Here is a 22136-nt window from a genome sequence, read left to right as displayed (position 1 = left end):
TTATAAATCACTGGTTAGCCCTCAGCTGGAATATTGTGGATAATTCTGGGCACCACACTTCATGAAAGATATAAAGGCTTTGGAAAGGGTGCCGAGGAGGTTTACCAGGATGTTAGCAGGGATGAGGGACTTCAGTTATGAGGACAGGTTGGAAAAGTTGGGACTGTTCTCCTTGGAACAGAGGAGGTTAAGAGGTGACCTAATAGAAGCTTTCACCATGATGAGAGGTTTTGACAGAGTAGATAGAGAAAAATATTCCCTCTTACTTCAGGTCATAGAGTTTAAATCATTGCTAAACATTTAGAGGGAGATGAGATTTTTTGACTTAGAGTTGTCTGGATCTGGAATGCTCAATCTGAAAAGCTGGTGAAAACTTATTCCACAAATAATTTTAAAAGGGATTGGACAGGTACTTGTGATGAGGAACACAGGGTTACAGGAAAAACCGGGGATATGGGACTAAGTGTGATTACTTTCAAAGAGCCAGGACAGGCAAGATGGGCTGAATGGCCTTCTGGGCTGTTGGTTGGATGATTCTATAAATACCTGATAATTAACTCAGAATAGGAATAGCTCAGTAGGAAGTAGTGAAGAGATACTTGTCTGTGATAGGGCATGTCACTATTGGTTTAACTTGACCAGTATCTCAGTTTGTTTGTGATAATGTACACTGTGACCACTAGAAGGAGATGTCAATCCATACAAATATCGAAGGAGTGATTGCACAATCTAGGCCTTCAATGGAGAAATACTTTCACTGGGTCATGCTCGATTGTTGTAATCCTACATTTGGCCCATACACACATCAAGTGCAGCTTCCCTGCAGGGAGATTGGGACTTCAGAATCATTCCTTAAAAATATTTTAATAAAAATTCAAGTAAACCTGTGCGGAGTTTGCAAGTTCTCCCTGTGACCGCGTGGGTTTCCGCCGGGTGCTCTGGTTTCCTCCCACAGCCAAAGACTTGTAGGTTGATAGGTAAATTGGCCATTGTAAATTGCCCCTAGTGTAGGTAGGGGGTGGGAGGGTGGGGATGTGGTAGGAATATGGGATTAGTGTAGGATTAGTATAAATGGGTGGTTGATGGTCGGTGCAGACTCGGTGGGCCGAAGGGCCTGTTTCAGTGCTGTATCTCTCTATGACTCTACGTCAGTATCAGCCTTGGGCTCTCAATAGAGCTACAAAGTAATGCAGTCTTGGCATGTAGACATCTGGTTTATTCCAGGCCAAGAGGTCAGTCCAGTCTAGGTCAGGGGTGACTCCAGTGCTTCTTAGTGCAGCATTATAGGTACCGTAGGTCCCAGGTTTACCTTTACACTGAACATGTGCACGTAACAGAAAAATGCCACAAGCTTGGCCTGGCATATTTTGTCATTGATCCATCTCCGCCCTCCCAATAAAAGCCTCCTTGTGGTTTTAATATACAACAACTAACATATAAAAAGAAAGTAACTCATTAATATGCACTACATTAAAGCTAAGTTTATAATAGGCAAAATAATAGGAACTTTATATTTTCCAGCAGTTCGTGTCAATGTTGAACTGAATTCCATTGCAATCTTCCCATCGGTCGTGTAGGACAACCTTGGTCCCATCTTTTTCAGCAGGCTTACTTCTCTCTAATTCACCAATTAAAAATTCAGGCTGCTTCCAAACCAATCCACCTTGTAAAGGTATCAGTGCAAAGGTCCAGAATCTTGGTGATTCAGGGACAAAGACTGCGTTCAGTTCGAAGTCATTGTGTAAAATGCTCAGCCCTCATTACCCAGTTTTAGTCTGACTGTTGAACAGTCATTGTAGCATGTTTTTGCGTGAGTCGAGATTTTGCCTTACTAACCAACTGGAAGATACAGTCTAGCCTTCCCCATGCTTTCTGGTAGGATAGGAAGGCAAGTGGGCTCAGCTGTTGCATCTCTGCTGAATGCTGCAAAACTTAATACAAGTCGTCTGCTGTAACTGATGTGACCTCGAGATTAAAGTACTAGTAGCCAGCAGATTTTCCATATTTCCTGTAGTCTGACACTGCTTCAATGCAGTCATGATCTTTAAATATTCCTTGAACAACAGATGGCAGCGGACTGGGGTCAGTGGTATTATGGCCTTTCTGTTGCAATGTCTTCTTAACAGCCTGTCCAGAGAAAGAAATATTAAATATATTTAATAATATTTTAAAAGATTTTGGCAAATTTTCTGGTCACTTGTTCTTGGCGGGAGTTTTTCCTACCTGGAATACTTGTCGGGAAACTGCACACACGGGGAACATGGGGTTGTTTTTAGCTCACTCTGTGTGACAGAACACAGTTGTGGGGACGGGGGAAGGGTGGGGTAATTAAAATGTCACTGGAGACTTATTTCAATGGGAATAGGGATGGGGTGCAAACACTGCAGAGCCTGTCGCCCTCCAGACCCTGGGGGATACACGTGATAGCCCTCTGTTCTGGACCTCAGATATCTGGGACCAGGATGTAGGAGATACTCTCTCGGGCTTTCAGAATCTGGTAGGAACCATGAGATCCAACAACCCACTGATCACTGATGAACCTGAAACTAGGCCCATGGAATTAGCCAACATGATGTTCTGTTTCTCAGGACAGAAGCACATGCCAGGTCTCTGGCCTAGCCCTTCACAGGCCGACTCAAAGAGCATGTGGGAGAGAGAACCAGGATGCCAATCAGTGGCACAAAAGCTGCAGCTCATATCAGGAGGCACACAACTGGGCAGAAACCTGGTGAAATGGGCCTGTCCAAAAATCTACATCTGAAAAATATTACCCTAACGCGCCCACATCTCATTAATGATAGGGAAGAAATTTGGGGCCATTGAATATTCCAGTTCTAAACTGCGAATTGATGGCAGTGTTTGGAATGGCGCCCGAGTCCCTTAAGCTTGACCCTTACTGTTTAATCCATCAGCTGCATCACAGGTCCCCACACTCCGAAGGTCAGTTCTTTATATGGTGCCCTAGGACAGCAGTGGGCCCACTTTGTGAACTGTAGGAATTATTTATCTAACTGAATATCTTACTAGACCACTTCAGAGGGCCAGAAGAGTGAACTATGCAGTGTGGCATAGAGTCACATGGAGGCTATTTTGGGTGGAGGGTGGCAGATTCCTGACCCTTCCCTGAAGGACATTAGGGAACTATTTTGGTTTTTATGACAATCTGGCAGGTTTCAGACACTCATTCGGGGGCCAACCCACCTATTACCAGATTTATAGAATTCAATTTCACAATTTATTGCAATAGTCCAGTGCCATAACCACTGCACCACAATACACACAGTGGTACACTGCTACCCAATTATAAAATTGAAGTTCACATGGATTGTACTAAAATGGCTGCCAACAAATGGATGTCAGGTAAATGACCAAAGGATTCCCAGAGAATCGCTCCCAGGGAGAAATAGGGAGCTGCCCAAGGGCAGTAAGCAGTGAATCTAGGTGTAGGGGTATTTTGGAGAGGGTTCAGGGATGGGAGCTGCCTGGAAAGCTGCCTCTCACCCAGGGAGTAGGTCTGGAAAGGAAGTACCCTTTCTGGATAATGTTCCTTAATAATGCTAAGGATGAGCAATTTGATAATTTCCTCCATTAAAAAGGACTTTAATTAGGTAATGTTTATAGTACAAAGTACCATTAAATTCAGAAATACATTGTACTCTTAACTTACCTCATCAAAATCTTTTTCAAACTGCACAGAATTCGATGAAGTTACGTGAACCCTTCTCTTCTCAATCGCATCTTCCATACTGAGTCCAAACCATAACTTGTTCATGATGATCTATATCCAAGAGGAGATAGGTCAGCTTCAGTCCAACAAACACTTTATGCACAACAACTTCAGACAGGAGACAGAAGGGAAAGTCAATAGGCAGCAACACTGACAGAAAGCAAAGGGAGAAATATTAGCATCTCTGCACAGCAATCATCCTTCACATTGGGTGAGAGGAAAAACAGATTGATCAAGTACTTGATACAAACGACGACAATCATGGAATCTTAGAGTTCATACGTGAAATCAAAGCTTATTTAGGAATCATGTGCAAAGAGATTCACATGAAGAGCAGCGCATACAAATATTGTTTAGGTCACATTTAGAGTATTCTGTGTTGTTTTGAATGCCCCATTAAAGCCGACAATGTTGTCAGCGTAGACTGAGCAAGATGATAACATGGATAGGAAACCTTTTATGTGGAGAGACTGGAGATACTTGGACTATTTCCACTGCAGCAGAGAAGATTATTTCATCTGGGTGGCAAGTCATTATCAAGGGGTCATCAATTTACAATTGTCACTGACAGAGAGAACAGTTAGAACACATTTGTTTATGGGGAGGGATGTTAGAGTGTGGAATACTTTACCACAGAAATGCTTGAGCAGAGACCATTGCACATTTTGAGGGAAAGCTGGATAAATATTTGCAGCAGAGAAAGATATAAATCTATGTTACAGAGCAGGATAGTGGATTTAGTTTTAGATTGCTCTTGCAAACAGCCAGCACAGACAGTATGGGCTGAATAGCCTTCTTCTGTGCTGTAAACTTAAATGGTCTGTCTTATGATTGCACCATATCCAATTAAACAACTAGATCATAGAAAAGTCCAAGACCCTGAAATTATGCTGGTGGAACCATTTTATTTTAAGCAGGTTAACATTTGTATCACATTTAAAGATTTTTGGCATAGATGGAATGTTTGGGTTCATTTGTATTATGATGTTTTTATGAAGTTAATTTTGATTTACAAAGGGTTAACTCCAAGGAATAAAGATTATCTGGAATGTTATTTAGAACAAGCTATCTTGAATCACAAACAAGAAATGCCGGAAATACTCTGCAGGTCAGGCAGCATCTGTGGAGGGAGAAGCAGAGTTAACGTTTCAGGTCAGTGACCCTTCATCAGAACAGCTATCTTGAATACCAGTCGGCTCAGAATTTTTTCCCCCACTTACCAAATTAGTTTGAGACAATGTGAATTATCCACCAACTCACAAGGGATATTCAAACCTAACCACACTGTGGCTCAGTGGTAGCATTCTTGCCTGAGTCAGAAGGTCGTGGGCTCAAACCCACACCAGAAACGGAGCATAAAATCTAGGCAACTGCTCGAAGTGCAGTATTGATGGAGAGCTGCACTGTGTGGTTTTTCAATTGAGATATTAAACAGAGGCCTTGTTTGCCCTCTCAGATAAACAATCCCATGGCACAAGAAGTGCAGGAAAGTTCTCCCTGGTGTCCTGGCCAATATTTGCCCCGCAAGTAGCATCACTAAAACAGAATATCTGGTCGTAATCACATTGTGGGATCTTGGTGGGAGCAAATTGGTTGCTGCATTTCCTGTAATTACAATACTGAATGCAAAAAATACTTCATTGGCATTTTAAAGCACTTTGGGATATCTCAAGGTTGTGAAATGCAGGTTCTTTAATGTTAGAATGATTTCTATTCAGAAAATAGGCAATGCATGTGCTATGGCACCCACAACAAGACAGCGAGCGTCATCATTCAAGTTTTAATTGACAAGCAGATTCTCAACACAGAACGTTAGCTGGCAGGGTTGGGTGGATGGAGCGCAGATATTAAGCATTTCACATCTTTTCTATCTCTTGAAAAATGTCTGTGAAATTTTGTACAGTCAGAGAGGCTGGTCTTTCTAAATCAGTGCCCACTCAGTCAGCAATAATGACTTGCAAAAGCTGCACAATTTATTATTCTTGCTGTTATGAGAAGTTTAGAAAATAAATAAAACATGCTGTAGCAGCTACACTCTGTTCTTCCCTGCTGGGGGTTTGCCATCCTTCCATCTATGAAAGAAGATGGACACACAGCAAACAATCCATTTCGGTGGGGTGTCTTCTCTTGGTGCACCTTTGCCGATGGCTGTGAAGGTCACTCCTTGAGAGGCAGGTTCTGCCACAAGTGCTGCGCGTGAAGCTGCCAAGTGACGCTGGGAGTTGTTGTTTTCAATGCTGGTGCCTGTTGCCGAGCTGCTGTAGCAGCTGGTCATCGTGGTAGTGAACACCAGTCCACAGGATGTGTCGCCATTTCCCTCTTTTGCCAGCTAGTGACTCCCAGGTGTGATAGTCGACATTTAGGGCCTTCATGTTACACTTACAAGCATCCTTGAAGCGGAGCTTTGGGCGCCCTACTGGTCATCTGACCCCGGCTACCTCACCATACAGAAGGTCCTTTGGTATGTGACCGAGTTCCATCTTGCGGACGTGTCCGATCCACCAAAGCCGCCTGTGTTTGATTAGTGCCAACACACTTGGGAGCTCTGCCTTTGAGAGGACTGCCACATTTGTGATTTTGTCCTGCCAGGATTTACCCATAATGCACTGCAGACAGTGAAGATGGAAATTATTGAGCTTTTCTTTTCCTGATAGCTGTAAGTCACCCATGTTTCACAGCCATACAGCAAGGTGCTGAGAACACAGGCCTTATAAACCATCAGCTTGGTCCTAAGGGTCAGCTTGCTGTTATCCCATGTGCGTTTTGCGAGTGGGCCAAAGGTGGTAGCTGCTTTCCCTATGTGTGTATCGAGCTCTACACCAAGGGTCAGATTGTCTGTCACTGTGAATTTGCTAACCACTTCCAGTGGGGTGTTATTTAGTGTGATCAGGGTGGAGATGCAACACCTTGACCCACAACCACAGTTTCCTTGTTGCTTCACATGGTTGCCGCACTACCAGAAGGAAGTGGAGGCTTTGGAGAGGGTACAGAGGAGGTTTACCAGGATGTTGCCTGGTCTGGAGGGTATTAGCTATGAGGAGAGGTTGGATAAACTCGGATTGTTTTCACTGGAACGACGGAGGTGGAGGGGCGACATGATAGAGGTTTACAAAGTTATGAGTGGCATGGACAGAGTGGATAGTCAGAAGCTTTTTCCCAGGGTGGAAGAGTCAGTTACTAGGGGACATAGGTTTAAGGTGCGAGGGGAAAAGTTTAGAGGGGATGTGCGAGGCAAGTGTTTTTACACAGAGGGTGGTGAGTGCCTGGAACTTGCTGTCGGGGGAGGTGGTGGAAGCAGGTACGATAGCGACGTTTAAGAGGCATCTTGACGAAGACATGAATAGGATGGGAATAGAGGGATACGGACCCCGGAAGTGCAGAAGGTTTTAGTTTAGACAGGTATCATGATCGGTGCAGGCTTGGAGGGCCGAATGGCCTGTTCCTGTGCTGTACTGTTCTTTGTTCTTATAGTCACAGAGAACAAGTTACAGGCATGGGAGAGACAGTCCGTAAGTCTTTGTAGCTGAGTTTCCATGTGAACGACTAGCACAGCATCATCAGCATAGAGGAGTTCTCTGATCACGTGTTTCTGTCTTCGCTTTCAGCCTTGATAAATTGTAGAGCTTACCATCTGACCTAGTGTGCAAGTAGACTCCTTCCATATCTGCAGGGAAGGCAAAGGTCAGGAACGTGGAGATGATGATGCCAAACAGAGTGGGGGCTAGGACACAACCCTGTTTCACTCCATTCTTCACTCCAAAACTGTCAGAAGTGGAGCCATCAAACTGTACAGTGCAGTCTATGTTGTCATGGAAGGAGCGGATGAGACTGAGGAGTTTCAGTGGACAGCCAATTTCCCCCAAAATCTTGTAGAGCCCTGCTCTGCTGATGGTGTCGAATGCTTTAGTGAGAACTACAAAAGTAAGATAAAGGGGTATGCTCTGTTCCCTGCACTTCTCTTGTAGCTGGCGTATGGAGAAGATCGTATCAATAGTAGATCTGCCGTCATGGAAACCGCACTGTGCTTCTGGGTACACTCGGTCTGCAAGTAAATGGAGTCTTTTAAGTTTGACCCTAGCAAAGGCCTTCTCCCTGTAACACTAAGGAATGAGATGCCCCTGTAGCTGTTGCAGTCTCCCGTGTCGCCTTTGTTTTTGTATAGTGTGATGATTTTGGCGTCACGCATCTCCTGTGGAACACAGCCTACTTTCCAGCAGAGGAGGCGGTGGTCATAAAGTAGTGGCAACAGATGGGACTTTCTGTGCTTTAGCAGCTCGGCTGGGATTCCGTCCTTGTCTGGTGCCCTTCTGTTCTCTAGGCAGCTTATGGCCTTCTTGAGCTTCAGTGATGAGGGTTCTTCATCTAACTCACCCATGACAGGATGTTGCAGGAGAGCATCAAGTGCGGACTGGGAGATGTCTGACTCTCAGAAGTACATGCACTTCATGGAAAATAAACCAGTTTGTAGGATTATAATTGGCTTCAACTTGCTATAGTATTTCTTACCCTACCTTCCGAGAGACAAACAAGTGGTTCCATGCATGGGGTCACTGGCTCCAGTACACACAACAAAAGTCATATTGTCCAAGCTCACACAATCATTTATCAAGTTGATAAGTGGCAAGTAACATTTGAGCCACATAAGTGCCAGGCAATGACCATCTCCAACAAAAGACAGTCTAAGCACATCCCCTTGACATTAAATGGTATTAACATTGCTGAACGCTCCACCATCAACATCCTGGGGGATGTGGGAGCGTTCACCATTGACCAGAAATTTAATTAGACCAGATATGTAATTACTGTAGCTACAAAAGCAGGTCAGAGGCTGAGAATTCTACATTGAGTAACTCACCTCCTGATTCCCCAAAGCTTGTCCACCATCTATAATGCATAAGTTAGGACTGTGATGGAATACTCTTCACTTGCCTGGATAAGTGCAGCTCCACAACACACAAGAAGCTTGATGCCATCCAGGATGAAGCAACCCGCTTGATTGGCACCCCACCCACTACCTTAAAAATACACTCCCTCCACCACTGGTACACAGCGGCAGCAGTGTGTACCAGCTACAAGATGCACCTCAGCAACTCGCCAAGGCTCCCTCGTTAGCACCTTCCAAACCCACAACCTCTACCACCTAGGACAAAGGCGGCAGAAGCACGGAAGAACCACCAGCCCCAAGTTCCCCTCCAAATCACACACCATCCTGACTTAGAACTATATCGCTGTTCCTTCACTGTTGCTGGATCAAAAACCTGGAACTCTCTTCCTAACAGCACTGTGGATGTACCTACACCCCAAGGACTGCGGCAGTTCAAGAAGGCAGCTCACCACCACCTTCTCAATGGCAATAAATGCTGGCCTAGCCAGCGAAACCCACATCCCATGAACGAATAACACAAAAAAAAGTGTTAAAGGGAGACCGAGTCTGCTTAGTGGATTGACCAGTAATGGTAAACCCGAAAGAAACAGGTTGTGAAATCCTGAATTCTGTAACTGCCTCCACTAAAAGAGTAGAGACAGAAATTTTAGAGGAGTGAAAAGCATAATTTCAGGCACCAACCATGTCCGAATTAGCCAGTGACTTTCCTCAGTGGTGTGACTGCTACTAGTCATGTGACATGGCAGAAGTTCCAACTGCTCATCTGGCCTGATGCCAATCTCACAACTCCTTGGAGCACAGCGGAGGTGGGGGGGGAAGAATCACCAATGCTGCTGTCCTCAAACATCCGATATCAGCATTGAGAAGCTTGTGTAACAAGAAGCTGACCCGATTCAGGGGCGGCACAGTGGTGCAGTGGTTAGCACCGCAGCCTCACAGCTCCAGCGACCCGGGTTCAATTCCGGGTACTGCCTGTGTGGAGTTTTGCAAGTTCTCCCTGTGTCTGTGTGGGTTTCCTCCGGGTGCTCCGGTTTCCTCCCACATGCCAAAGACTTGCAGGTTGATAGGTAAATTGGCCATTATAAATCACCCCTAGGATAGGTCGGTGGTAGGGAAATATAGGGACAGGTGGGGATGAGGTAGGAATATGGAATTAGTATAGGATTAGTATAAATGGGTGGTTGATGGTTGGCACAGACTCGGTGGGCCGAAGGGCCTGTTTCAGTGTTGTATCTCTAAAAAAAAAGAATCCACAGGCTCTGCAATCAATCTCACCTTTTGGAGGGTTTAAAATTTACAGAACTCTTACACTGCTCTTAGCAATGCTACATGCCTATGTTCAATGTTTCTATGCTGGTAATGTTGGTCATGCACGACCAGCTGAAATCAACACCCGATATCACTTCTCATGGAAAGTCATGCGGGTGGTGGTGGCATTTGGCAGGGTAACAGCTCCCCAGTGCTGCCTGAACTTGGCTTGTAAAGCTTGGAAAGTCCAGGCTTCTTATGAACTGATGCTCTTCCACTAAATGGAACCAACATTCTATTTTTACAATTGAGGTGCATCAGCGAAGGCCCAAAGTGTAGGACAACATCAAGGGTGAAAACAGCAGGAGGGACGACAAGGTAAATCAGCAAATGATCACGTAATACTAAACATGGGTTTAAAAACCTGGATCATAGAAGGTTAAAATTGGGGAATGTAAGGCGTCCCACCATTGAGGTCCTTGGTAAGAATGAATATACATTTATATAGCGTATTAATATGTCTCTCAGAACCATCCCAAATCACTTCTCATATCGTGAAGTACTTTGATATGTGGGTAAACATGGCAGTCATTTTGTACACAGTAAGATCTCGCAATGAGAAATTAGATAAATCATCAGTCAATCTGTTTTTTTTTGGCTGTATTCCTGCATTACAGGAATAGCCTGCTGCCAGGACAGATGAAGGAGATCTGTGTTGGGCGCAAAAGAAGTTAGAGGGCTCGGGCCCGGGCTGGGTGCAGGTTTGGCTGTGGTCGGGTTGGGCCCAGGTCAGGTTTTAATTTTATACCCAAGCCAGGCTTTATGGTGCGATGAGTTTTGATTTAAAGTGAGAGTACTGAGAGGAGGAAGGGCTTAGCGAATTTTGGATTGTATCATTTTTCGACAGCATGCTTATCTTATGTAAAAGCAAAATACTGCGGATGCTGGAAATCTGAAACAAAAACAAGAAATGCTGGATTCACTCAGCAGGTCTGGCAGCATCTGTGGAAAGAGAAGCAGAGTTAACGTTTCGGGTCAGTGACCCTTCTTCGGAACTGACAAATATTAGAAAAGTCACAGATTATAAACAAGTGAGGTGGGGGTTGGGCAAGAGATAACAAAGGAGAAGGTGCAGATTGGACCAGGCCACATAGCTGACCAAAAGGTCACAGAGCAAAGGCAAACAATATGTTAATGGTGTTTTGAAAGACAAAGCATTAGTACAGATTAGGTGTGAATATACTGAATATAGAACATCAGCAAGTGCAAACCTGAAGAAAAACAACCTGAAAAAAACAGTGGGTAAGCAAACTGAACAAACTAAGATGAAATGAAATAAATGCAAAAAATGTAAAAAGGAATGCAAAAAAAAAAGGAAGAAAAAATAACTAAAAATGAAAGTAAAGTGGGGGGCTGTCATGCTCTGAAATTATTGAACTCAATGTTCAGTCCGGCAGGCTGTAGTGTGCCTAATCGGTAGATGAGATGCTGTTCCTCGAGTTTGCGTTGATGTTCACTGGAACACTGCAGCAATCCCAGGACAGAGATGTGAGCATGAGAGCAGGGGGGAGTGTTGAAATGGCAAGCAACCGGAAGCTCAGGGTCCTGCTTGCGGACTGAGCGGAGATGTTCCGCAAAGCGGTCACCCAGTCTGCGCTTGGTCTCCCCAATGTAGAGGAGACCACACTGTGAGCAGCGAATACAGTATACTACATTGAAAGAAGTACAAGTAAATCGCTGCTTCACCTGAAAGGAGTGTTTGGGGCCTGGGATAGTGAGGAGAGAGGAGGTAAATGGGCAGGTATTACACCTCCTGCGATTGCAAGGGAAGGTGCCCTGGGACGGGGACGAGGTGGTGGGGGTAATGGAGGAGTGGACCAGGGTGTCGCGGAGGGAACGATCCCTTCGGAATGCTGACAGGGGAAGGGAGGGGAAGATGCGACTGGTAGTGGCATCACGCTGGAGGTGGCGAAAATGGCGGAGGATGATCCTTTGGATATGGAGGCTGGTGGGATGAAAAGTGAGGACAAGGGGAACCCTGTCACGGTTCTGGGAGGGAGGGGAAGGGGTGAGGGTAGAGGTGCGGGGAATGGGTCGGACACGGTTGAGGGCCCTGTCAACCACAGTGGGGGGAAATCCTCGGTTGAGGAAAAAGGAGGTCATATCAGAAGCACCGTCATGGAAGGTAGCATCATCAGAGCAGATGCGTCGGAGACGGAGAAACTGGGAGAATGGAATGGAGTCCTTACAGGAGGTAGGGTGTGAAGAAGTGTAGTCGAGGTAGCTGTGGGAGTCAGTGGGCTTATAATGGAAGTCAGTGGGCTTCCATTATAAGCCCACTGACTCCCACAGCTACCTCGACTACACTTCTTCACACCCTACCTCCTGTAAGGACTCCATTCCATTCTCCCAGTTTCTCCGTCTCCGACGCATCTGCTCTGATGATGCTACCTTCCATGACGGTGCTTCTGATATGACCTCCTTTTTCCTCAACCGAGGATTTCCCCCCACTGTGGTTGACAGGGCCCTCAACCGTGTCCGACCCATTCCCCGCACCTCTACCCTCACCCCTTCCCCTCCCTCCCAGAACCGTGACAGGGTTCCCCTTGTCCTCACTTTTCATCCCACCAGCCTCCATATCCAAAGGATCATCCTCCGCCATTTTCGCCACCTCCAGCGTGATGCCACTACCAGTCGCATCTTCCCCTCCCTTCCCCTGTCAGCATTCCGAAGGGATCGTTCCCTCCGCGACACCCTGGTCCACTCCTCCATTACCCCCACCACCTCGTCCCCGTCCCAGGGCACCTTCCCTTGCAATCGCAGGAGGTGTAATACCTGCCCATTTACCTCCTCTCTCCTCACTATCCCAGGCCCCAAACACTCCTTTCAGGTGAAGCAGCGATTTACTTGTACTTCTTTCAATGTAGTATACTGTATTCGCTGCTCACAGTGTGGTCTCCTCTACATTGGGGAGACCAAGCGCAGACTGGGTGACCGCTTTGCGGAACATCTCCGCTCAGTCCGCAAGCAGGACCCTGAGCTTCCGGTTGCTTGCCATTTCAACACTCCCCCCTGCTCTCATGCTCACATCTCTGTCCTGGGATTGCTGCAGTGTTCCAGTGAACATCAACGCAAGCTCGAGGAACAGCATCTCATCTACCGATTAGGCACACTACAGCCTGCCGGACTGAACATTGAGTTCAATAATTTCAGAGCATGACAGCCCCCCACTTTACTTTCATTTTTAGTTATTTTTTCTTCCTTTTTTTTTTTGCATTCCTTTTTACATTTTTTGCATTTATTTCATTTCATCTTAGTTTGTTCAGTTTGCTTACCCACTGTTTTTTTCAGGTTGTTTTTCTTCAGGTTTGCACTTGCTGATGTTCTATATTCAGTATATTCACACCTAATCTGTACTAATGCTTTGTCTTTCAAAACACCATTAACATATTGTTTGCCTTTGCTCTGTGACCTTTTGGTCAGCTATGTGGCCTGGTCCAATCTGCACCTTCTCCTTTGTTATCTCTTGCCCAACCCCCACCTCACTTGTTTATAATCTGTGACTTTTCTAATATTTGTCAGTTCCGAAGAAGGGTCACTGACCCGAAACGTTAACTCTGCTTCTCTTTCCACAGATGCTGCCAGACCTGCTGAGTGAATCCAGCATTTCTTGTTTTTGCTTATCTTATGCAGTGGCAGAATAGAATTACTAGAGAAAATGGTACACATTTTACTCGAAAAATCTAGACACTTTGGGAATTGGTCAAGAATTCCTTGGGATTCCATAAGAAGTAAATTCCTCTACTGTATTTTTACCAAACGCATTAATGTGTTGGGCTGAAGTTTCAGATTTTGTTATTTTAACAGTTAAATGAACAGATTAGTGACTTTGTTAAAACAATTCCTGATGGAATTTCTATCCTTTAGTTCCTGAATCCTGGATCTTGCAGCAGCAAAATTTCAGAAAGGGCTCATGCTTTGGTCTTTACCACTGAGGGGATAATCTGGTGGAGTGGATCATCCGGGCGGCACAGTGGCGCAGTGGTTAGCACTGCAGCCTCACAGCTCCAGCGACCTTGGGTTCAGTTCTGGGTACTACCTGTGTGGAGTTTGCAAGTTCTCCCTGTGACTGTGTGGGTGTCTGCCGGGTGCTCCGGTTTCCTCCCACAGCCAAAGACTTGCAGGTTGATAGGTAAATTGGCCATTATAAATTGCCCCTAGTGTAGGTGGGAGAATGGTGGGGATGTGGTAGGGAATATGGGGTTAATGTAGGATTAGTATAAAATGGGTGGTTGTTGGTTGGCACAGACACAGTGGGCTGAAGGGCCTTTTCAGTGCTGTATATCTAAAAAAATAAAAATCTGCCTGCTGTACAACATGCCCAATTTTAATTGGACTAAATTGAATGGATCAACAATAAAGCAGACCCCTGGTTAATGTGCTACACCAGATTACAGCCAGACTGTGAAAGCAGAAACCTATAGTATAAGCTTTGCAGACTTGATAGTACAGTAGTACTAACCACAACTAACAAAGTCTATGAAAATTCTTTGGTGTGGGGTGATGCCATATGGCCTGACTTGGCTTGGTTTGGAAGGCTAAGCTTGGCGGTGCATGGCATGACCCAAAAATCATTGATGCCCTGAATGCCTGTGTGATATTCTCTTGTCCTCTGCCTTTGTAGCCAATGATCAGGAACAAGGACCGTTAAACTTTGTGTGGTTTGGGAGGTTTAAGTTGGGGATTCCAATCACTTCAGACCTTTATAGTTCCAGACAGAGTCTTTGACCCATCTGTTTGATCTAGCTGGCCAATGACAAAGCTGGACAATTCCTGTCATGCAGCTCTGGATTGCCTGAGACAGCAGACACTACCAGAACCCAAAGGTGATCCTACTCAGCACCGGTGGGATGTCTTTTGATGACTTTTGTTCATACACCAGCTGTAAAACTTGGCTACGAGCTGAAGTCAGCCACACTGTATGCTTACCTGTGCAATGGCACTGATAATCATCTTCCCACCAGCACCTCCCACCAGCATTATAGATTTTTTGTCCTGTGATATTAATATGGATGGAGACATGTAGGAAGGTGGCTGCTGTCCTGTAATTGAGAGCGACAAAATAATATTTTCACTGTGTGTTATTTCAAGAGCTGCAAAAGGAGAATACAATACGGTTCGTCAAGGAGCTTTCTGGTCCTGGCTACTGATCCCAGTAGGTTTGACTGGGTGAGAGTGTCACTGCTGGTCCCTTGCTCAGGCTTCCGGTTAAAATAACGTCATCGAAGACAATGTGCACATTGGCCTTGGGCAGTGTTCTTCCTGCCTACAACTTAAAATTACAGTCAGTCGGGTAGAGGAATAACTAAGTCCCCTTGATTCATTTTAACTCTCCCCAGCTGGGATGGTGGTGGTGTTGTGGCGGAGGGGGGTGTAAGAATTCTCCAGTGGTAACAGCTATTTGACCATGGTGGGCATCACAGCTGAGCCAGATTCTATCCTTTTCTGATGTCCACATGCATGTACTGTCCAGAAGGTGTCATCAGGATCAACAACACTGTAGCATCCCTAAAGCCACTCAGCTAACTGAGCCCAGATCTAAGGCTGAACCTGCAACTTTCTCAATCTTTTCCAGGGCAAGCACTTGTCACTGGAGCTGTACCTAAATCTCGGATCCTAAGCTCAAAAAGGAACATTAATTTTAATAACGATTGTATTAGTAATAATTTGTGCTGGATGTCTGACTTATTAAGAAAATAATTGTAATGCCTCTGGTCTTCCATTGTAAAAATGTTGATTTCCGACACTTTCTGGTGACCTCTAATAGATACAAGTCTATTGTCCACTGTCATAGACATAAGAAGCCTGGCTACCTAGAGTTAGGGTGGGAGGCTACTCCTCAGCCCTTGCATCTGTACTTACCTGCTTTGATATCTGGACGTGAACCAACTGATTGGCAGAAGTCTGCTAGCTGATTATTCAAGATGATTCCTGTCCTCGGAGAGATGATCATGGAACCAAATCTATAAAAAAACAAAAATGCTGCTCATCTCAAACCTAATCCAATTCAGTTTCAAAACCGGTGTTCCAATTTCATCCCAAAACATGCCATTCTAGCTTCTAGTCTCAGTAATGGTGCCATGAAACTATCATTTGCTTTAAGTATGCATCTGGTTCACTAATGTCCTTTAAGGAAGGAAATCTGCCATTATTACCTGGTCTGGCCTACATGTGACCCACAGCAATGTGGTTGATTGACTCTTAACTGCCCTCTAAAATGACCTAGCAAGCCACTCAATTGTCAAGGGCAATTAGGGATAGGCCACAAATGCTGGCCTGGCCAGCGACACCCACATCCCATGAAAGAATAAAAAAATTTACATCTCACCTGATTCTAATTTCCATCCTTTATCATATGCCTATTTCCCATTATACTCTCAATTCCCATCCCAAATCTTAACCCAATCCACATTAAAATTCTTACCATAATTCTCACCTCAAATCACATTTTAACTCCCATCCAGTTTCCCTCCGAATTACTATCCTAATTGCATTACATTTCCATCCCAATTCACATTTGAATTTCTCTTCCCATTCCAATTTCTGTCCTAATTCCATTCATGATTCAGCTTTGATTTCTATCTCAATTTCCTATTTCAATCCCTATTCCAACTTCTGTTCCAGTTCCCAGTCTAATCCTATTCCGATTCCTGAGATCTCATTTTAATTCACATTCCAATTATTTTCCATTCATTTCATTCACATTCCATTGTATCAGAATTCCCATTGCACTGTCAATGAATTCCAATCTAATTTATTATCCAAATTTCGACTGTAGTTACCATTCCAAATTATATCCCAATCCTCTTTCCATTCACATCCCAGTTTCCATCTTAATTCATGTACTAATTTCTTATCCCCACTCATATTCAATTCCTGTCCCAATTCCCATCGAAATTGTATGTCCAATTCCCATACTAAGACCTCTCAACTCTCATCTCAATTTCCTCCTTAAGCAAGATTAATTTGGCATAAATTCACTGATATTAACGCAGCATCTCTATTTTATAAACAGAAATTTAAGTAGATGTGTTTTATTTACAAAATTGTCACAGTATCTGCATCGGAGCTATAGTCCAAATGTATTTTGTTGCAAAACCTTCAAGCTTATAACATCACAAAAGTCCTTAAACATCCACCATGATGTCAGCAGTGTGTACCATCTACAAGATGCAGCAACTCACCAAGGCTCCCCTGACAGCACCTTTCAAACCTGTGACCTTTACCAATCTGGAAGGACAAGGGCAGCAGATGCATGGGAACACCACCACTTGCAAGTTCCCCTCCAAGTCACACGCCATCCTGACGAGGAACTATATCGCCGTTCCTTCACTGTTGCTGGGTTAAAATCCTGGAACTCCCTTCTTAACAGCACTGTGGGTGTACCCGCATGACATGGACTGCAGTGGTTCAAGAAGGCAGCTCACTACCACCTTCTCAAGGGTGTTTAGGGATGGGCAATAAATGTTGGCCTTGTCAGCAATATTCACATCCTGAAAATAAATTTTTTAAAAAGGAAATGATGTTCCAGAGCACCTGAGCCCAACAGTGTGACTGAGTTGAATTAACACCAGCGGCAGTATGCTCAGGTGATTCTGCTTTAACTACGCCTCTTCAGTAGTCTTGAATTACAGGTGGTGATTTTCCTACTGAAAAACAGGCAATTGAAGGAGTTTGACATTTCAGCCAGTTGATTCGCACCCAATGCCTGGTCTCATTTGCATCCAATGTTGTCACTTTGACACTCATGCCCTATTAAAGCCCAATGACCGCCTGATGCAAACATCCAGTAAATGGGCAAACGACATAGCCACCTGAAACAGGTGGGAGACTGCTTAAATATGCAAATTGGGGTCCCATACTGTTTGTAGGATCCTGATTATAGTTTTCAGGTGCAAATGGGTGGACCATGTGCTGTGCACAGTCTGCCTACTTGTACCAGGCACTGAGTGACCTAACCAGTGATCCTGAAAGGAACGTCTCATAGTCACAAAGCAAAAACAGCCCAGAAAACTTTTAACATTTAATTCGATGGACACAGGGAAAGCTCTGGCCTGGTTTGTTCAACAGCATGCCACCCCCGCCCCCCTCACTCTTCACCCCTACTGTTGTGTGATTGCCTTAAGAGTGATGCCCCTTTAAGACCTCAGTCAGCGAATGAGCTAAGTACCAGGACATAGTCAAGTGACTCAAAACCAGCATCACTCTGCAACTCAAACACCTGGAGGAAGGTTCTGTAAATAGTTTGCTCTGTACTGTCTATACTTGTTCGCTGTTAATAAACCTGTTAAAGATCGTCAGCATAACTGGACTCCATACAAATCATTTGTGTTGCATCAGACAACATAAAGAACTCATTACATGGTGGCAGCTGTGATGAAAAGACAAAGTCTGAGTTTGAAAACACAGGTAAAACAGCTTTGAAAATTACCTTCCTACAGCTAAAAGAGAGCAAGTTCAAAAGAGATTCTGTCCCAAACAGTGGAAAGAAAAAAGAACGTACCTCCAGCTGTAGAAGACAGGGCTCTGAATGGGCTGAAAGTAAATTCCTGCGATCGGGTGAGTCAGTGTGCCAAAGGTCGGGGAACCACATTTAGCCTAGAAGTCCTTAAAAAGTTGATTTTTTTTCAAAGGCTCCATAAAAAAAAGGGGAAGACCCGATTCCTCTCCCAGGTTGATCAAGGTCAGCGCCATTACAGGAGACATCCAATAGCAAAAAGCGCAGGAAAACTTTGATCACTTCAGAGTCTCCATTCACGCAGTCAAACTTTAAAAAAATCATTAAACCACTTGAGCCTGAAGAACAGTCCCCATTCACGCAGCCAGAACTTTAAAAACCATTAAACCTCTTGAACATGAAGAACATAAACAAACTCTAGCAAAAAAAACCAATTGAACTCCCTATTGAACAGCTGTGTAAACAGACATGCTTAATGCTACAAGCAAGATAAACACATAACACTATCAATCAGCTGCTCCTCTCAATCCAAGCAGCTCGTCTAAATAACAGAGACTTTCTTAAAGAGGAAACAGTGCAGAGTCATAGACAAGTCTTAAAGTAAGTTTTAAGCAAAACAACAGCAGAAATACGTATACCAAATTTCCCAGCATGAACTGGAAAGCCATTGATAGCCTACCCGAGTTTGAACTTTTTAAGCAAACAATACAGTTATGCTTCACAGACCAAGTGATTCTAGAATGAGAGAAGCAAGCTGTAAAATACCGATAACGGTTGGAAAGTGAGGAGTTACACAGAATCAATACCAATGGCGTATCTGAAAAGCACCAGAAAGATCCTGCAAAGATATGGAATGTGCTAGGAGATCAGATCTGATTAAGAGTGAATTTTAGAATTCACCACCTGGAATTGATGTCCTACAGGCAACAGCCACCGGAATCAATAGACCAGTTCATCAGTAGATGTCGTAATAATGGCAATGAATGCGATTTTTCAGAAACTGAGCTGTCAGAGCAACTAACGGAACTGGTGATTGTCGCAACACTCATTGAAGCATTTCAGAAAGATCTCTCGGGGAAAAAGAAAGGACACGGCATTGGTGCTGTGCTAGAAGATGGCAGGAAATACAGCTGCACTGAGTGTGAAGAAGGGAGTTTGGTAAGTGAATGGATTTTAAAGGTTAATCTCTCAAGTCTAGTTTTTGTTTTGTTTTGTTCACATCTAACAAATAATTGAAATTTCTGTTACAGTTAAGAGGTAAGTTAGATTTCGAACAGTGTTAAACAGGGGAATACAAACACTCTGAGAATTGCTGTAGCTAGTTAATTAGGTAGCTAGATTTAACTAGTTTCTGAGCTCCAGCAGAGCTGATACAGCATTGTTTTTAGAGCATAAATTCAGGGGACTCACAGTTCTGCTTGTCTGCACTGAATGCTGCTGGAGGGCATAGAATGTGAAGAAGGGAGTTTAGTAATTGAGGAAACGTTTGGCTAAGAAAAATGTGGGTCCATTACAGGCAGTGTCAGGAGAATTTATATTGGGGAATAGAGAAATCACAGAGAAGCTAAATGATTACTTTGTGTTTGTCTTCACTGAGGAAGATACAAGAAATCTCCCAGAATTAGAGATCCAAGGGATTAGGGAGAATGAGGAATTGAGGGAAATTAGTATTAGTCAGAAGGTTGTATTGGAGAAATTAATGGGGCTGAAGATTGATAAGTCCCCAGTACCTGATATTCTACATGCCAGAGTGTTGAAAGAGGAAGCTCTGGAGATAGTGGATGCATTGGTGATCATCTTCCAAAATTCTATAAATTCTGGAGCAGTTCCTGCAGATTGGAGGGTAGCAAATGTCACCCCACTATTTAAGAAGGAAGGGAGAGAGAAAACAGGGATTTATAGACCTGTTAGCCTTACATTAGTCATTGGGAAAATGCTAGAATCTATTCTAAAGGATGTCATAAATGGACACTTGGATAATAATGATCTGATTGCTCACAGTCAACATGGATTTATGAATGGGAAATCATGTTTGATGAACCTATTGGAGTTTTTTGAGGATGTTACTAACAGAATTGATAAAGGGGATTCGGTGGACGTGGTATACTTGGATTTTCAGAAGGCTTTTGATAAAGTCCCCACAGGAGGTTGGTTAGCAAAATTAAAGCACATGGGATAGGAGGTAATATACTGGCATGGATTAAGGATTGGTTAACAGGCAGAAAGCATAGAGTAGGAATAAATGGGTCATTCTCACATTGGCAGGCTGTGACTAGTGGGGTACCGCAGGGATCAGTGCTTGGGTCTCAGCTGTTCACAATATATATCAATGATTTGGATGTCGGGACCAAATGTTGTATTTCCAAGTTCACAGATTACACAAAATTAGGTGGGAATGTGTGTTGTGATGAAGATGCAAAGAGGTTTCAAGGGGATTTGGACAGACTTAGTGAGTGGGCAAGAATGCAGCAGATGGAATATAATGTGGAAAAATATGAGGTTATCCACTTTGGTAGGAGGAATAGATGTGCAGAGTATTTCTTAAATGGTAAGAGATTAGAAAGTGTAGATGTACAAAGGAAACTAGGTGTCCTTGTCAATAAATCACTGAAAGCTAACATGCAGGTGCAGTAAGCAATTCAGAAGGCTAATGGTATGTTAGCCTTTATTGCAAGAGGATTTGAGTACAGGAGTAGTGAAGTCTTGCTTCAATTGTATAGAACCTGGGTTAGACCGCACCTGGAGTACTGTGTGCAGTTTTGGTCCCCTTACCTTAGGAAGGATATTATTGCCATAGAGGGAGTGCAACAAAGGTTCACCAGACTTTTCCCGGGATGGTGGGACTGTCCTATGAAGAGAGATTGGGGAAACTGGGCCTGTATTCTCTCAAGTTTCGAAGAATGTGAGGTGATCTCATTGAAACCTATAAAATACTCAAAGGGATAGACAGGGTAAATGCAGCTAAGATGTTTCCCCTGGCTGGAGAGTCTAGAACCAGGGGACACAATTTCAAAATAAGGAGGAAGCCACTTAGGACAGAGATGAGGAGAAATTTCTTTACTCAGAGGGTTGTGAATCTTTGGAACTCTCTACCCCAGAGAGTTGTGGAAGCTCAGTCATTGAGTATGTTTAAAGCAGAGATTGACAGATTTCTAAATACCAATGACATAAGAGGATATGAGGATAGTGTGGGAAAAAGGCATTGAAGCGAATAATCAGCCACGATCATATTGAATGGTGGGGCACGCTTGATGGGATGAATGGCCCACTCCTATGTTCCTATGAAATATGAAGCCATGGTAGCTGGTCAGCAGCATTTGCAAGCACTAGGTGCAGCCAACAGTATTGACATGATAACCAAGTTGAATAAAGCAAGCAAGGTGTATGGTAAGTGTGGTTTGTCCCGCTCACCGTGAAATTGTCCTGCATGTCAAGATCTGTGCAAGTCGTGCAGTGCAAAGGACACTGGGCCCACCTATGCAAGAAATCTGTCTCCAAAGACGCAGCCAGAAGTCACAGTCGGACACAAGCAAAAGAAGACAGATGCAGCAACAGGGCAACAGCAGCAAGGAAAGCTCCAGAGACCTGCGTAAAACGCAAGCCAATCTATGAAGTCCACAGTGAAACAGGCCTGAGACAAGACTCAGAGTGAAGCTATTCTCAGCCAGAAGACGAGCAGGCGTTCCAGATTGTGAGCCTGACACATTGTGTTGCTGAAGTCAAACAACTGGACCATTTGCTGCCAGTAACAGCACATG

General features: G+C 44.2%; 1 protein-coding gene across 1 annotated transcript in view; it reads right to left on the bottom strand.

Annotated features, from left to right (window-relative positions):
• Positions 1–451: 451 nt before the first annotated feature.
• LOC137382879 (glutathione hydrolase 5 proenzyme-like) overlaps positions 452–22136 on the bottom strand; it is a 123723-nt gene continuing 102038 nt past the window's right edge. Inside the window, exons 9-12 of the mRNA XM_068055431.1 lie at positions 15783–15883; positions 14850–14962; positions 3668–3778; positions 452–2127 (exon numbers count right to left, since the gene is read on the bottom strand). Coding sequence (XP_067911532.1) covers positions 1981–2127; positions 3668–3778; positions 14850–14962; positions 15783–15883 — 472 coding nt within the window. The 3' untranslated portion in view covers positions 452–1980. The remainder of the gene's footprint in view (positions 2128–3667; positions 3779–14849; positions 14963–15782; positions 15884–22136) is intronic.

The sequence above is a fragment of the Heterodontus francisci genome, chromosome 23 (genome assembly GCF_036365525.1).
Source record: "Heterodontus francisci isolate sHetFra1 chromosome 23, sHetFra1.hap1, whole genome shotgun sequence".
Taxonomy (NCBI): domain Eukaryota; kingdom Metazoa; phylum Chordata; class Chondrichthyes; order Heterodontiformes; family Heterodontidae; genus Heterodontus; species Heterodontus francisci.
Note: the sequence above shows the minus strand (reverse complement) of the source record. Positions and strands in the feature narration are given on the sequence as shown.